General features: G+C 41.6%; 1 protein-coding gene across 5 annotated transcripts in view; it reads left to right on the top strand.

The window, feature by feature from the left end:
- The window catches only part of LOC132819860 (pleckstrin homology domain-containing family G member 1), a 219202-nt gene that overhangs the window by 62846 nt on the left and 137873 nt on the right, over positions 1–18483 (top strand). For 4 of the 5 annotated variants that reach the window (XM_060831757.1, XM_060831759.1, XM_060831758.1 and 1 more), the window contains exon 2: positions 16416–16488. Coding sequence is in view for 3 of the 5 variants with exons in the window: in XM_060831759.1 (XP_060687742.1) it covers positions 16440–16488 (49 nt within the window). In the remaining 2 variants the exon portion in view is untranslated. The remainder of the gene's footprint in view (positions 1–16415; positions 16489–18483) is intronic. The other variant, XM_060831761.1, reaches the window with a different exon arrangement.

Below are 18483 nucleotides of genomic sequence, written 5' to 3' on the forward strand. Positions count from 1 at the left end.
CAGAATTAACATGATAAATATGGCACCAACTCTAGCAGCACAATCAAAGAGTCTCACTGATGATGCAATGACATGACATGAGATGAGATGTGACCAAGAAGTGGGGGCTGTTAGCACAATAATGGCTCTTTAAATAAAGACAGACAAAATAAACAACTATAAAACAGAAGACTTTCAAACAGGGAACTTAAAACAAGGATGCCCTACAAATGGAGTTAAAAATCACACAACACCAGGTTATAGTCCAACAGGGTTAATTGGAAGCACACTAGCTTTCAGAGTGACGCTTCTTCATCACGTGGTAGTGGGACCACTACCACCTGATGAAGGAGCGATGCTCCAAAAGCTAGTGTGCTTCCAATTAACCCTGTTGGACTATAACCTGGTGTTGTGTGGTTTTTAACTTTGTACACCCCAGTCCAACACCAGCCTCTCCAAATCATGACTACAAATGGAGAGTATTGTAACAATGTTTGGTGGCAGTCAGTAAAGTAAATTAGATGTTGCGATTAAAAGGTTTATTTTAAATTGAAACCTTGCCACATATGTGGAAGGGGAGGCTTGGGTTCCATGGCTTGGGCGGAAAGCTGAACTTTGGATCTATCCCTGTGGGGTTTTCTTCCTGTTACATTTTTTTATGTTGTAGACCAATTTGATTGGAAATTGAGTAAAGCAAACAATCAGTGACTCCAGTATGGTTGTTTTATGTGACTACCAGAAAGCTAGACAGCAAGTTTGTGGGTGTTTTTATTGATGATGGTTATTAGTTTACAAAAAAAGGTATAAAGTCAGTGATTTTGGTGGTGAGAAGGTCACTTGGTTGCGTGTGATAACACTTATGGGTAGAAAAAGCAAAAAAAATTCAAGTTTGAATGGATCTCTTGTGGTACAGTGGTAATATTGCTACCTCTGGCCCAGAAGGCCTGGGTTCAAGTCCTGTTTGCTCCTGAGGTATGTCAAAATATGCCTTAATAGGTTTATTAAAAGAATTAGAACGCAAATTTGTGAGTTTTTACACATTTTTCCTTCATCTTGAGCCTTCACAAGACAAAGTACGAGAAGGAGATAAAGTTTACTGGGATGTTGCAAAGACAGCAACCTCTCTCTCAATGTCAGCAAAACGAAGGAGCTGGTCATTGACTCAGAATGCAGAGTGGAGGATATGCCCCTGTCTGTATCAACGATACTAAGGTGGAGGAGGTCGAGAGCTTCAAGTTCCTAGGAGTCACTAATAAGCTATCCTGGTCCTTCCCCTCGACACTACAGCAAGAAAACACACTAACACCTCTACTTCCTCAGAAGGCTAAGGAAATTCAGCATGTCTACAATGACTCTTACCAATTTTTCTAGATGCATCACATGAAAGCATCCTATCTGGACACATCACAGCTTGGTATAGCAACTGCTCTGCCCAAGACTGCAAGAAATTACAGGGTTTTGAATGCAGCCATGTCCATCATGAAGACTAACCTTCACTTCCTTCCAGTGATTCTGTCTACACTTCCCAGTGCCTCGGGAAAGCAGCCAACATAATCAAAGACCCTTCTGACCCCAGTGATACTCTCTTCCACTCACTACTATCAGACAGAAAATACAGACGTTTGAAAACGCGTACCAACAGATTTGAGAACATCCTCTTCTCTGCCGTTATCAGACTTATGAACAGACCTCTCACATATTGGAGTTGATCTTTCTCTGCACCTTCTCTGTCACTGTAACACTTTTTTGTGCATTCTGTTCTATTACCCAGATGTGCTTCTATCAGGTAGAATTTGTCTGGTTAGCCCAATACGTTTCACTGTATCTCAGTACATGTGACAATAATATATCAAATCATGATATTTAACATTTTGGCATGCTTTATTACATTAAAGATGCTTGTAACATGCAAGCTACAATCTGTAGATGCAGCTGTTGTTTTTTTGACTCCCTTCCAATGTGCTTTTAACTGGATTGCCACCATCCTATTCCAGTTCTCAATATATAAATTTGAACTAAAAATACTTAATTATCTTTAGCAATCAATGTCCAAACAGAAGGAGGTGCATCTGCTGTTTTGAATGAGCTGTAGCTCCTGTAATTGGCTGTTAAATTTTCTGTAGCTGCACTTGATTTAAAAAAAGTCAAATTGCCCCTCCCCACTTAATTTGACACCAAAAATGAGGAAAAACAATATGTTCTGTGTTAACAAGGATTAAAGCATATTTGTGAGAGTTTGGGATTTGTTTTTGGCTGGAAGTGATAGAATTGACTGGATTCTACCTTGAATGATAACTATTTTGCAAAGTAAACAGGTTTCAAGGCTTAAGCTTCATTAAGGATGTGTCTGAGGTGTTTTTCTTTTCCCTGCAAACCTTCAATTAGGTTGGTGGGGAATGAACATGGTTGAAGGTTTCCTGGCTAAATAAAGTAATTGCAATCATCATGGTCCACTTAAGATATAAGAGTTGGGTTATGTAGGTGAGTCTTGCTGTGATGGATAGAATAAATGGGGATATGTGCAGGTTATGGATTGTTTTGAATTTACGGTAAGTATGTGATCACTAGGAGTGGAACAGGAGGAATGGAATATAGCTAGTGAAAGGTAGAGCTTGGTTATTTTTGAGTTGAAGAAAGTGACTTGCTGTTTCTTGGATGGGGGTGATCTTACTTTAATGTAAAGAGAGGGCTGGTTCACTGAATCAAAAAATGTCCTAAATTGCTTCCAGGGCTTTAGCTTATTTATCTTAATGGATGCTGTACTAATCTGCTGTTTGTGTATAAAACAATTTTTTAATGTGATTTGACTGTAAATTTATTATGAATTGTAGTTCCATGTTTGCTTGGTTTATTTAAACACTTACATCTGAAAGGATAAATCCAACTCTGTTACATCCCCAGATATTAATGTGCCAATGCTCCCAGTTAATTCGTTTGGTGTCTGTCTGCAGTTGGAATAAAACTGTTTTAAAGTGACAGTTAAAATGTTGGAAAACTCTGTTTTCATCTTGTGCTCACAGATGATCTCTAATTTGAAGGAAACATTACCTGGTGAGAAAAGCTGGTCCTAATGTATTCAAATGATCTCTGCAATCAAAGTACAATGTTTGGATAAGTATTGAGCTGTCAGTAACTGGAAATCCCCTAATATCTCATTGTCAATGTTTCTGTGTGGAGAACAATAGATGTTTCCGAATGCAAATTTCTCTGAAATTCACTTGTTAACTAATCCTGGGTATTTCTAGTCCAATTATAATCCTCCACCCTTGAGGAAATTTCTTCAGTGCCCTGAAATTGAAAGTTAATCTCTCGATTACTGCTCCAAACAACATAGAACAAAAATTCACTGTAACACTTCTAAAATGTTTTGAATTTTTTAATGTTGGGGGTGAAGACTGCCTGACTGTCAATGCTCAACTAAGTGGCATCATTTGCTTCAATATTGATATGGAAAGTCTTAGCCATGGCAATGGTATTCATTGGCAGCTAATGTTTGTATTTGGGTGAGAGGCTGTAGTTGGTGATAGGTCATGAGATAAAGCTTCCTGGAATATATTCATCCAGTGTTAACAATGCTAAATCCCATACAAGCTGAAGTGAAATCTTGTTATCTTTTTGTGTAGCCTTTACACTTCTGAATGGTAGAATTGAATGATTCGGTCAAGGTAACTGGCTGTGGATTTAGGGTGAAGACATTCCTGATTAGGCTATTCCAATAGGATCTGTCATCAAGCTCCTATCCTATTCCATCCATTTCCACAAAAGTGATCCTGTCCTAAATTTTTCAAACTTCCTTTTCTCCTTTCCTATGTGATGTTTCCTCATGTATTATATAATTGATTGCTAGTAGTGTAACCTGAACAATAGTGTAAAACTAATTAAAAGGGACTAGTTGACTCTGGTCTGTTCTTTAAATTAAAAAAAAACTTTTTCTAAACAACAGTTGAGACGCTATTAAATTTACTCAAGGAATATTACAAGAGAAGAATTTGGAGGCAGAAATGTCAGGCCAAACTTCACGTCAAAGTTTGACAGTCTCTTGATTTTCATGATGAGGATATTGATGGCCATGAAAATGAGGAGAAAGTCTGTCCACTTAGTTAGATTTTAAACTAAACTGAATAGGATACTAGACTAGATGGGATTGAGATGCATAAGGAGGAGGTATTAGCAATTCTGGGAAGTGTAAAAATAGATAAATCCCCTGGGCTGGATGGGATTTATCCTTGGATTTTCTGGGAAGCCAGGGAGGATTTGCAGAGCCTTTGGCATTGATCTTTATGTTGTCATTGTCTACAGGAATAGTGCCAGAAGACTGGAAGATAGTAAATATTGCTCCTTAGATCAAGACAGGAAGTAGAGACAACCTTGGAAATCATAGACCTATAAGCCTCAGTTCAGTTGTGGGTGAAGTGTTGGAAAGGGTTATAAGAAAGGATTTATAATCATCTAGAGAGGAATAAATTGATTAGGGATAGTCAGCACGGTTTTGTGAAGGGTATGTAGTACCTCTCAAATCTTTGAGTTCTTTTGAGAAGGTGACCAGACAGGTGGATGAGGGTAAAGCAGTTGATGTTGTGTATATAGATTTTAGTAAGGCTTTTGAAAAGATAGCCCATGGTAGGCTATTGCACAAAATATGGAGGCATGGGATTGAGGGTGAATTTAGTGGTTTGGATCAGAAATTGGCTCGTTGAAAGAAGTTAGAGGGTGGTGGTTGATGGGAAATATTCATCCTGGTTTCAGTTACTAGTGGGGTATCGCAAGGATCTGTTTTGGGTCCATTGTTGTTTTGCCATTTTATATAAAATGACCTGGATGACGGCATAGAAGGATGGGTTAGTAAATTTGTGGATGACAGTAACGTCGGTAGAGTTGTGGATAGTGACGAAGAATGTTGTAGGTTACAGAGATAGAGATAAGCTGCAGAGCTGGGCTGAGAGGTGGCAAATGGAGTTTAATACAGAAAAGTGTGAGGTGATTCACTCTGGAAGGAGTAACAGGAATGCAGAGTACTAAGCCAATGGTAAGATTCTTGGTAGTGTAGATGAGCAGAGAGATCGGTGTCCAGGTAGTAGATACTTGAAAGCTGCCACCCATGTTGATAGGATTGTTAAAAAGGCAGATGGTGCGTTAGCTTTTATTGGTAGAAGGATTGAATTTTGGAACAATGAGATCATGCTGCAGCTGTACAAAACTCTGGTGTGGCCACATTTGGAGTATTGTGTACAGTTCTGGTCACTGCATTATAGGAAAGATGTGGAAGCTTTGGAAAGGATTGAGAGGAGATTTACTAAGATGTTGCCTGGTATGGAGGGAAGATCTTCTGGAGAAAGGCTGAGGGACTTAAGGCTGCTTTTGTTAGAGGAAGGTTGAGAGGTGACTTAATTGAAACATATGATAATTGGGGAGAGAGAAGTTGGCTAGCACAAGTGGGCATAGTTTTTAAATTGAGGGGTGATAGATATAGGACAGATGTCCGAGGTAGTTCCTTTACTCAGTAGTAGGGGTGTGGAACACTGCCTGCAACTGTAGTAGCTGAAAATGTGTTGCTGGAAAAGCACAGCAGGTCAGGCAGCATCCAAGGAGCAGGAGAATCGACGTTTCGGGCATGAGCCCTTCTTCAGGAATGAGGAAAGTGTGTCCAGCAGGCTAAGATAAAAGGTAGGGAGGAGGGACTTGGGGGAGGGGTGTTGGAAATGCGATAGGTGGAAGGAGGTCACGGTGAGGGTGATAGGGTGGAGAGGTCAGGAAGAAGATTGCAGGTTAGGAAGGCGGTGTTGAGTTTGAGGGATTAGACTGAGACAAGGTGGGGGGAGGGGAAATGAGGAAACTGGAGAAATCTGAGTTCATCCCTTGTGGTTGGAGGGTTCCTAGGCGGAAGATGAGGTGCTCTTCCCCCAGCCGTTGTGTTGCGATGGTCTGGCGATGGAGGAGTCCAAGGACCTGCATGTCCTTGGTGGAGTGGGAGGGGGGGTTGAAGTGTTGAGCCACAGGGTGGTTGGGTTGGTTGGTCCGGGTGTCCCAGAGGTGTTCTCTGAAACGTTCTGCAAGTAGGCGGCCTGTCTCCCCAATATAGAGGAGGCCACATCGGGTGCAGTGGATGCAGTAAATGATGTGTGTGGAGGTGCAGGTGAATTTGTGGTGGATATGGAAGGATCCCTTGGGGCCTTGGAGGGAGGTGTGGGTGCAAGTTTTGCATTTCTTGCAGTTGCAGGGGAAGGTGCCAGAAGTGGAGGTTTGGTTGGTGGGGGGGTGTGGACCTGACGAGGGAGTCACAGAGGGAGTAGTCTTTTCGGAACGCTGATAGGGGAGGGAAATATATCTCTGGTGGTGGGGTCCGTTTGGAGGTGGCAGAAATGACGATGGATGATACAATGTATATGGAGGTTGGTGGGGTGGTAGGTGAGGACCAGTGGGGTTCTGTCCTGGTGGCAATTGGAGGGGCGGGGTTCAAGGGCGGAGGAGCGGGAAGTGGAGGAGATGCGGTGGAGGGCATCGTCGATCACGTCTGGGGGGAAGTTGCGGTCTTTGAAGAAGGAGGCCATCTGGGTTGTACGGTATTGGAACTGGTCCTCCTGGGAGCAGATGCGGTGAGAGACGAAGGAATTGGGAATATGGGATGGCGTTTTTACAGGGGGCAGATTGGGAGGATGTGTAGTCTAGGTAGTTGTGGGAGTCGGTCAGTTTATAGTAACATCCGTGTTGATTCGGTCATCCGAGATAGAAATGGAAAGGTCTAGGAAGGGGAGGGAGGAGTCTGAGATGGTCCAGGTAAATTTGAGGTTGAGGTGGAAGGTGTTGGTAAAGTGGATGAACTGTTCAACCTCCTTGTGGGAGCACGAGGCAGCGCTGATACAGTCATCGATGTAGCGGAGAAAAAGGTGGGGGGTGGTGCCAGTGTAGCTGCGGAAGATGGACTGTTCCACATATCCTATGAAGAGGCAGGCATAGCTAGGGCCCATGGGGGTGCCCATGGCTACTCCTTTGGTTTGAAGGAAGTGGGAGGATTGGAAAGAGAAGTTGTTCAGAGTGAGGACCAGTTCAGTCAGTCGAAGGAGGGTGTCAGTGGAAGGGTACTAGTTGGTACGGCGGGAAAGGAAGAAGCGGAGGGCTTTGAGTCTTTCGTGATGGGGGATGGAGGTGTACAGGGACTGGATGTCCAGGGTGAAGATAAGGCGTTGGGGACCAGGGAAGCGAAAATCATGGAGGATGTGGAGGGCGTGGATGGTGTCCCAAACGTAGGTGGGGAGTTCTTGGACTAAGGGGGACAGGACTGTGTCGAGGTATGCAGAGATGAGTTCGGTGGGGCTGGAGCAGGCCAAGACAATGGGTCGGCCAAGGCAGTCAGGTTTGTGGATTGTGGGCAGGAGGTAGAAACGAGTGGTGCGGGGTTGTGGGACTGAGGTTGGAGGCGGTGGATGGGAGATCCCCTGAGGTGATGAGGTTATGGATGGTCTGGGAGATGATGGTTTGGTGGTGGGAGGTGTGGTCATGGTCAAGGGGGCATTAGGAGGAGGTGTCCGTGAGCTGGTGTTTAGCCTCAGATTTCTCCAGTTTCCTCGTTTTCCCCTCCCCTCACCTTGTCTCAGTCTAATCCCTCGAACTCAGCACCACCTTCCTAACCTGCAATCTTCTTCCTGACCTCTCCGCCCCCACCCCCACTCCGGCCTATCACCCTCACCTTGACCTCCTTCCACCTATCGCATTTCCAAAGCCCCTCCCCCAAGTCCCTCCTCCTTACCTTTTATCTTAGCCTGCTTGGACACACTTTCCTCCTTTCTGAAGAAGGGCTCGTGCCCGAAACGTGGATTCTCCTGCTCCTTGGATGCTGCCTGACCTGCTGTGCTTTTCCAGCATCACATTTTCAGCTCTGATCTCCAGCATTTGCAGTCCTCACTTTCTCCTGCAACTGTAGTAGACTTACCAACTTTAAGGGCATTTAAATGGTCATTGGATAGGCATATGGATGAGAGTGGAATAGTGTAGGTTAGATGGGCTTCAGATTGGTTCCACAGGTCGGCACAACATAGAGGCTGTAGGGGCCTGTACTGTGCTGCAATGTTCTACACACCTCTGGAGCAGGTGGGACTTGAATTCAGGCCTCCTGGTCCAAGGATAGGAACACTACCAATGTGTCCTGAGGGCTCACTTGTTTTTAATTGTAATCCTGATGTGTTTAGTACAATTGATTATTAGAAGTGGAATAGCAAACTAATGATGTGGAACTGGAGTCACATAGCAGACCAGGTAAAGATGATTGGCTTCTGACCCACTGGTCACTTTGCTGTTAATATCCAGGTGCATTTTTAAACTTTTCTGGCTGCAAAACTCAGGCGACTGACTGTGTGGAGTTTGCACGTTCTCCCCGTGTCTGCGTGGGTTTCCTCCGGGTGCTCCGGTTTCCTCCCACAGTCCAAAGATGTGCGGGTCAGGTGAATTGGCCATGCTAAATTGCCCGTAGTGTTAGGTAAGGGGTAAATGTAGGGGTATGGGTGGGTTTCGCTTCGGCGGGTCGGTGTGGACTTGTTGGGCCGAAGGGCCTGTTTCCACACTGTAAGTCTAATCAAAAACCTGTTTTTGGGATTACTGACCCAGTTCTTTATTGTTACAGTTGTGTAACCAATGTACTGACTTTCTCGACCTGGCATCTACTCAGTGCCGCATACTGACACTGATCAGGAAGTCTGTTGGTAAGGACTTTCTGAAATGTATCTCACTACTTTCAGATATGGCATGTTTAGAACACTGACAAGTGCATATTAATAGAATGTTTGATTGAGAAATACGTTCCTTTATTTTTGTCTATGTTGAGACTAGCATTCAGAAGCAGGAGAATCGACGTTTCGGGCATGAGCCCTTCTTCCTGAAGGACTCATGCCCGAAATGTCGATTCTTCTGCTCCTTGGATGCTGCCTGACCTGCTGCACATTACCAGCTCTGATCTCCAGCATCTGCAGTCCTCACTTTCTACTAGCATTCAGAAAACTACTTTATAGAATACAAATGGCACATTACCCATGTGTAGCCTGTACATTGGCCTCATTTCAAGAGTATCTGATCTTTAGTATGTTCAGTATCTTGAAGATACTTTTCCTGAAGTATTGCTTCACTGATGTTGACTAGTCTCATTATTCCCTGTTTGCCATGTCATCTTTGTTTCAATGCTGAAGGGCACCAATTGAAATAGTTTCCAGATGTAATGCTGAATATCTCTGGTACTTGTAATAGTGAAAAGTGAAAGCTTCATTGTGTGTATTTTTTTTAAAATGACTTCCTGAAAGAATTACTACATAGTATGCAATGCAAAGAAATACTTAATTTGTCTGATTAATAAAAACACTTTATGGAGTAATATAATAGTATTGACCACTTATGGGAAGTAGGAACAAGGTATTGCTGAAAGCAGGGAAATGAAGAACAAAGGGTTGTAGATACTAGCTTTAGAACAGAATGCAGAAGAAATGGATATCTGAGCAGAACAAAGTGTGAAACTGTTTGTTTGCATTTATGCAAAGTGGTGCTCTGGATTGATTAAATGGCCTGTTTCAAACGGTAAACAAATGACAATAATATTGATATTCATGAACAAGAGATAATAGCCAGGATCCCAGGAAAACACCCAACTTTTTGAATGAATCCCTTGGTTTTGCTGAGCTAATGAGGGTACCTCAGGTTTAGTGTCATCTGAGGGAACAGCTAACACTTTTTTTTTAAGAGCTAAATGGTGGTGTGGCTTTGCAGTCACAGACTGGACTAAGCAGATATTGTTTCTAAAGTTTTTTTTGAGCTACATTCCAGTAGCACCATGGTTCTTTCTGATACCAGTTTTCTTAGTAAATTGTTGAAATTTGAATTCTCCCTTTTAGAATGTCATACCCAGCTCCTGGTTTATTAGTCCAGTAATGACATTACTATCTCTTCCTAAATTAATCATTTTGGTACACAAAGTGGGAGGGTGTCACTGGCCAAAGGGTTACTGAAGATCATGTGTCTGTGTTTTATGGGATGTGAGTGTTACAGGCAAGGCTTCTATTCATTTACCTAGTCCCCCTACCCCCACTCCACCATTACCTTTTTTAAGGTGGTGATAGACGAGTTTCATAAACTACTACAATCTGTGCTAACAGAATTGAGAGGTAACATTTTGGGTCAATCCAGACAACTGATTAGTTGAACTCAATTGAACAGGCACCATTCCCACACTGTTCAGAAGCAAAATGGAACATACCTTGAAGCAATCCAAGACTACTTATTAACCTTCCTGAGAATACATTACTCCCATTTCTGATCAAATGTAACCCTTTTGAACCTTGAATCTGAAGTCCTTCCTGCTGCACCATCTTTCCAACCATGCATACATCTGCTACACCCTCCTCCTTTTCCTACACTGCATTAGAGTAATCCAGAGACTTGTGTCATGCATTTCAATTTCCTGCCTAACGTCAGCTGGATCTATCTGTCCTCTTTCCTCCTCCCCCCCAACATCATTGGTCCTGACCCCGGATCATGAATAGGACTCTGGTGCGGCCGCATCTGGAGTATTGTGTGCAGTTTTGGTCGCCATGCTATAGGAAGGATGTGGAGGCACTAGAACAGGTACAAAGGAGGTTTACCAGGATGTTGCCTGGTATGGTAGGATGATCATATGAGGAAAGGCTGAGGCACTTGGGGCTGTTTTCATTGGAGAAAAGAAGGTTTAGGGGTGACTTGATAGAGGTGTACAAGGTGATTAGGGGTTTAGATAGGGTTGACCATGAGAACCTTTTTCCATACATGGAGTCAGCTATTACAAGGGGGCATAGCTTTAAATTAAGGGGTGGTAAGTATAGGACTGATGTTAGGGGTAGATTCTTTACTCAGCGAGTCGTGAGTTCATGGAATGCCCTGCCAGTAACAGTGGTGGACTCTCCCTCTTTATGGGCATTTAAACGGGCATTGGATAGGCATATGGAGGAAAGTGGGCTAGTGTAGGTTAGGTGTGCTTGGATTTGCGCAACATCGAGGGCCCAAGGGCCTGTACTGCGCTGTATCGTTCTATGTTCTATGAACTCGACCACCAACACCCCTGTCCCCACTTGGCAGTCATTCCATGACATTTTCTGGAATGCAGCCACAAAACTAGCTAGCTCAGTCAACAAGCTTTTTCATCCCTGTCATTACCAGGATTGGATTTATCTGTTTTGAGTGTAGAACATACTTGAGCAGTTTTTGCTTTTCTTTGTCATGTTTGTAGCTGCTGGTATTGCACAGACCTTCAATACTATGGTTGGGTGCTGTCAGGACCCACAGTCTTTGCAATATGCATATGGAATGAATATAACAAGTATAGTAGCTGTTAGCTTTCCAAACAAAAACCTAAAACTTAAGTTGCTCTGTGTAAACACTTTGTGGTTGGACCCCATTCTATGTTGGTGACTTTAATAATCTTGGAAACATTCCTTGTGGCAGACCTCCAGTGCAGGAAATTGATCTAGGATTCAAGGGATAGATAATGTAGACCAGCAAATGATCGGATGAACCAGAAGCTACAGCCTGTGCTTTGAACTTTGTAGGGAGAGTAAATTTCCATTTACTGGGAAAATTTATTGCTGACTGAACTAGTCAATGGAACAAAAATATGGAGGAGTTACTATATTCATAAAAACTAGATTTAATTCAAAATCTTGAAAAATAGTTAGAGATGAGTGCAGCAGGTTCCAATGTTGGAATTTACTTTTGAGTTTACAGTAAACTAATAAAAGATGTTGATTAGCCAACAACTTCATTGTTGTCATAACCAACAAGCTTATGGGTGAGTTAAATGGACTGTGCTCGCTTTGTGTAGCAATACCTATAAATTTGGAATGTAGGGAGGTGTTATGGATGGAAAATACTGCTTATTTTCCTATTAAACTTAAAGTGTATGAGCGGTGTCCTGCTGTGAATGGAAATACAGGCAAGGAAATACAGAACATGACCGGACAAGCACTGTGTTCTGATTACAATTGCAGTTGCCTAACACCTTGCACGCACAGCAGCAAGATGAAAGCTTTCAGTTGGATGATACTTAGCTTCTTTTGTAACAAGTTGTGAAACTCCCTGACTGGATCATATCCTCTGTTTTGGCTTCCCCGAAGGTGGTGCACTGAGTCAGCTGTTCACTGCAGGATGCTGAACTCACTCATGTTCAGTCCTGTGGCTTGTAGAACCCATTATTTCTGTTTAGAAGGTTGTATGCCTAATGTGGGACATATAGTGTAAATATTAAGACTAATACAGCTGTATTGAGGCATTGAAGAGTGGAACACTTGCAATAACAATTTCTTTTGCCTGAATTCTGTAATATTAAAATTGTTTTGTAACAGGTTTTTATAAGCTTGGTAAAGAAGAACCAGGGATTATTGACCTAATGCTTGTATTTTAAGATGATCCCATACAGGAGTGTAATTTTAAAGATTCACCATATGAAAATTTTCTGTACTTATGGTTGATTGATTGTCCTGCATGGTGTTTGGATTTGCATGCAAATCGACTCTAATAGACTCCATAACAGAACCTGTTTCCAACCCAGGAATTGCCTGTATTCTAATGTAGAAATTTTTAATTTGATGCCTACCTGTACAGCTTTCTGTTTCAGATTTTATTCTTCCAATTTCCTACTCAAGTCTTCACTCCTCTTTGTATTTTTAATACAGACTCCTTTAATTTTAGTAATTAATGGCAATGTGACTGACTGCAAAGACCCATGCTAATCTGGGGCCATCACCAATGAATAAATTATAGAATTTAAAGACTAGTCTAATAGTGACCATGAAACTGTCACAAATCCATCTGGTTTACTTGAGGAAAATCTGGTATCCCTCCCTAGTTCAGTTTACATGTCACTCCAGATCTATTGCAATGCATTTGACTCCTAACTTGCCCTCTAAAATGGCCTAGAAAACAATTATATCAAGCTATTTCAAAGACATGACAGAAATGTTTTTAACTGGATGGACCACCTGGCATCTATTCCTGATGAAGGGCTTATGCCCGAAACGTCGAATTTCCTGTTCCTTGGATGCTGCCTGACCTGCTGCGCTTTTCCAGCAACACATTTTCACCACCTGGCATCTACCAAAGCATGACAAACTATGACAAACTTGGCTTTCTTGAACCTGCAAAGTCCTCACATCTTTGTAAATTAACTTTGTAAATGGGCATTGCTGGCTGGACCAGCATTTACTGCCAGTCTCTAATTGCACCTGATGGTGTTGAACTGCCTTGTATTTGATGTAGCAAGGGATTGAATGTGATCTGATGTTTAAAAAGTGGTTATATATTCCAAGTCTAGATGGTGGACTTTGAGGTGGTGTTCCCCTTCTACTTCAAGGTGGTGGTGATTGTGTACACTTGTCTAAGGAGCCTTGGTGAATTTCTACAGTGATCACTTAGGTGGTATACCCTGCAAATACTGATAATATTGGTAAAAGAAACAAATGGCACCACATCCACAAACTATTAGATTGGTTGACTGCTTTGTCCTCGATGGTGTTGAGCATCTTGTAGTATTTGGTGCTGCATTTGCCCAGCCATATGGGAGTATTCCAGCACATTCCTGATTTCTACCTTGTTTTGTAGATGGACAGGTTTGGGAGTCCAGAGGTGAATTACCCAGTGCAGGACCTCAGCCTCTGGCCTGCTTTGTAGCCATGCTGTTTTATACGGCTAGTCCAATTTCATTTCTGGTTAATAGCCTCCAGGATATTGATAGTGAAGATTCAGTGATGATAATGCCATTGAATGTCAGAGGGTATTGGTTAGATTAAATAGCTAGCACAGCTCACATCCTGATACTTGTTCTAAAAATAAATGTGTTAATTGTAGGTATGGTGGGTTTTTTCCCTTTTTTAACATGCACTGTTCTGAAATACTTCTAAACTTGGAAATGTGGTAAAGTCTCTAGATGCTGTTAACCCACTAGTCCATTTCTGCTGAGGTTTTTTTTTTCCTTTTCTTTACTATTGTCAAAGATTTGCATTCATAAGGTACCTTTTTTCGCAATCGCTCGATGTTCCCAAAAAAGGCTGTTTAATGGTCAAAATATATTGGAAGCATAGTGGTTTCTGAAATGCAAGAAATTTGCACATAACCATGAGCCCACAAACAAATGTAGTAACGATCAGGTAATCTGTTAGTCGCTGCGTAAAGCAGAAATGTTGGCAGTATCTGTGGAAAGCCAAATAATTTAATATTGTCAGGTGATTGATTCCAGAACTGAAATGTACTCCTCACCTTATGAAAGTTCAATGGATTATTATTTGGAAATTTGGGTTAAATGCAGACACAACCATATTGCTCTAATTTTGTGAAGAAAGGAAATTGGTTGCACAGCAACAAGGTGCCTTACTGCAGGAAGAGGAGTTTGGTGGGGGGGGGGGGGGTGGTGGGGAAGCAAATGAAAGTATAGTGCTAACTCAGCAAGAAATTTCAAAAGTGGAAACAGGGTATCCTTTTACTGATTGACTATCTGTGCTGTTGAGAGTAATAGGGTTGAATCTTGTGCACTAAAACTGTTCTAGCTAGTTCGTTCAGCATATTAGTTCATTCTTTTTCCTTATATAATAAAGCTTTGTGCTAATGATTAAAGTACATTTGTTAGCTCATGTTCACTGGCTGTTTGCTAAGGTAGCCAAATTGCTAAATTAAAACTTGTGGTTTATCAAGCCAGTTTTCACCATAGAAACCAACTGATCAGTGTTACCATCAACTGGGAGCATCAAGCTTCACTTTTTTTTCAGCATCTTGGTACAGAAGCAAAATACTGCAAAAAGAATACTCTTGTCCTTTAATAGGGCCATGGTATAATTTAAGACCACCTGAATGGGGGCCAAATAGATCTAAAGTGATGACTTTTTCCTGAACAGCATTATTGTACAGCAAATGAAATACACTAGACCAAGGACCAAAAGTGCTTTTCAATTAGTGAGTAAAGTTTCACTTGGGATTCATTTGGTAACATTGGGGTTATTAGCATGTCCTGCTCTGCTCTTGTAATACTTGTAAATTATTACCTCAACTGTACTATTGTATGCATAATTATTTTGGTTGAGATGCAAATACTAGCTTCATCTTTTTGTCCATGCATTGCATTCCTTTCCCAAAAACTTCTGCCTATGCAAATTGGTCAGAGTAGATGATTTACCTCTGAAAGAAGTAAATGTAACCTGAACAGTAGACCAAGCAATGAGTTATTCAGGTTGGTTTCAGTTCTGAGTTTGTGCAAAGCTGCCTCTTAAACTGTATGTCTGTGGATGAATTATTTGAACTGACCTATCTAAAAGCAGCTTAGCACGCCACTTGTCTGTCCTTATCATTTTGATTTTTTGTTTTAACATGATTAGCCCAAAGCATTATGCTGATGAGTCTCATACCTTTTTTAACTCTATCAACATGCCCTGCTTTCTCAAGCCTCCTGTATGTTTGTCTATCCACTTCATTTCAACTTGTCTGTAATGATCATCTTGACCAGACCCTATGGTAACAAGTTCAGCATTCCTACCACTGAGTTTCTTCTGAATTTCCTGTTTTCTTTCTGTAACTATTTTATTGAAGGCAGTTAATTTTTGTTTTTCCCACCAATAGGTTTTGAAAGAGAGCACTCAAATCTAACTTAGTTTTAAAGACCTCTACTAGATCTTTCCTCAATTCCAGTTGTATCATTCTTGTAAAGACATGTTTTTGTAACGATTTTGTCTTTTTTAAATGACAACCAGAACTGAACATTTTACACTCATTGTGGTGAAAAAGTGTTAATGCAAGTACCATTTGTTCTACTTTTTTTGTTTCAATCCCTCCAGTCAAAATGTCTGCTTTGTCTTTTAAGGTTTTACTGACCTGTGTCACTTTTTGTTTTTTTAATGTAATTCCAATCCCTTGAGCATCTCTAGCTTATTTTGAGTAATGTGGTCAAACGAGAAGGGCTAAGATCTCCTACTGTGGTTGTTCTACAACCTTTAATTCTTGCTAACATCTGATATTTAACATTTTCTGTTAATTCACTTGATTTGTCTATGATGTAACTGTAACAGCCAATTTCGTACAATATTTCCACAAATGTGTAAGTGTGACAATCAGATAATCTAGTTGATTGGATATATACTGGCCAGGACACCAGTGTGAGCTCCCTTCCTGGTTGTCTTTGTGCCAGGGGATCTACTTCACACCCACCTGTGAGAGTGGCCAGTGTTTATTAATATCTCTGAAAAATGGCACCCCGATATGTACATTACACCATCAGTACTGCAAACCAGCCTAAACTGAATGGGACTTGCCTCTGTTAGAAAGTTACTGATTTCAAGAGTGCTATCACAAGGTTGATGCAAGATTCTAGGTATAGTTTTAGGTATAGTTTTTTTTTGTCACCAGGATGTTTGGACCATGTTTATGAAGCCAGTCCTTTTCTTTCTCTTCAGGTTCTGCTCGTGAATTCTGTCAAGATGCCAGGTAGGGCACTGGAAGGGGTAGAGGCCACTTCCAAAAGTGAAGGTTGGTATGTTTTATGTTTTAATTTTGTAAGCATTAGTAAATTTATTTTAAAATGACTTAAATGTAGAACGTAAGTCTTTGAGTGACTCTGCTGCAGTATTTTGCAGTTATTTACAATTGGAGTTGTGCCAGAGCTGTTTCCTAGTTTAAATTGTCACTCTTGCTCAGACTTTAAAGTTATGCATTAACATGCATTATAGATGCTAAACACTGCAATTTGTGTTGGTGACTGGATGTTTTGAGGTAGTGGATAAGCTGCTGATTAAAATGATCTATTTTAGCCTTGGATGATGTCCAGATTCTGTGCTGAAATTTTCAAGATGGTTAGTCTTAGAAAGTTGTAAATAGATCCAATAAATTTTGTTCTTTTGATATGCCTATTTGAAATGCTGTCAGATATAATTTGAGCTAAGTTGCTTACAGTTGCCATAATTTTAATAATTAATGAGCCAGTTTTAACATTTTTTAGATTCCCTACAGTATGGAAACAGGCCCTTTGGCTCATCAAGGAGGAGAGAATGAGGTCTGCAGATGCTGGAGATCAGAGCTGAAAATGTGTTGCTGGAAAAGCGCAGCAGGTCAGGCAGCATCCAAGGAACAAGAAATTCCTGATGAAGGGCTTATGCCTGAAACGTCGAATTTCCTGTTCCTTGGATGCTGCCTGACCTGCTGCGCTTTTCCAGCAAAACATTTTCAGCTTTGGCTCATCAAGTCCACACTAACCCTCCGAGGAGTAACCCACCCAGACCCATTCCCCTACATTTACCCCTGACAAATGCAACTATCATTATGGGCAATTTTGCATGGCCAAGTTACCTGATCTGCACATCTTTGGATTGTGAGAGGAAACCAAAGTATCAGAGGAAACCCACGCAGATGCAGGGAAAACGCGCAAACTCCACACAGTCACCTGAGGTGGGAATTGAACATGGGTCCCTGGTGCTGTGAGGCAGTAGTGCTAACCACTGAGCTATTGTGCCACCCCTATTTTAAGTGAACAGATTTGATTTTCTGACTAGTTCTCTTTGGACGTGCTTTATAATGAAACTTATTTCTCACCCGATAAATCATTGGCTCTGATTGTGCTTTCTAAGGAATCAGGCAGAAGTGGGTACTGCAGATGCAGGAGATTAGAGTAGTGCTGGAAAAGCACAGCAGGTCAGGCAGCAGGAAAATCTATGTTTTAGGTAAAAACCCTTCAAGGATGCTGATGAAAGGCTTTTGCTGGAAACATCAGTTTTTCCTGCTCCTCAGATGATGCCTGACCTGCTACGCTTTTCCAGCACCTTTCTCAGGAATCAGTCCAGGCAACTTCCATCAGAGATTGATAGTTTCAATTTCTGTTTCTCAATCTTTTTAGACCCTAGTTCACACATTTGTCAGTTGCCAAGATAGTTTCTTTAGGCAAAAAAAATTAAGCCAGTGGTTCACTTGATCTGCTGTTTTGAGAGAACACAAAATATTTGAGAATGGAATATTTATGGGGATTGGAATGGATGATTGGACACTTTAAGTGCAAAGAAAGATATAGGGCAACAGATTGGGATTTTGTTTTGAATTTCTATCGCAATATATTAGCATAGGCATAATGCACTAAATGGTTGTCATAGGGAGAAAATGAGGTCTGCAGATACTGGAGATCAGAGTCCAGAGTGTGGTGCTGGAAAAGCACAGCAGGTCAGGCAGCATCTGAGGAGCAGGAGAATCAACGTTTCGGTCCAGAGCCCTTCATCAGGAATGTTGTCATACTGTGTATCTCTGGTTTTTAAACTTGCTGTCCTGCCTTTCAATGTGTTGTTGAGAAAATATTTTCTCACTTGCTCTCTTTCCCATTATAGTAAAAAATGAGGTCTGCAGATGCTGGAGATCACAGCTGCAAATGTGTTGCTGGTCAAAGCACAGCAGGTTAGGCAGCATCTCAGGAATAGAGAATTCGACGTTTCGAGCATAAGCCCTTCATCAGGAATAAGAGAGAGAGAGCCAAGCAGGCTGAGA

The sequence above is a fragment of the Hemiscyllium ocellatum genome, chromosome 10, assembly GCF_020745735.1.
Source record: "Hemiscyllium ocellatum isolate sHemOce1 chromosome 10, sHemOce1.pat.X.cur, whole genome shotgun sequence".
In the NCBI taxonomy this organism is placed as follows: domain Eukaryota; kingdom Metazoa; phylum Chordata; class Chondrichthyes; order Orectolobiformes; family Hemiscylliidae; genus Hemiscyllium; species Hemiscyllium ocellatum.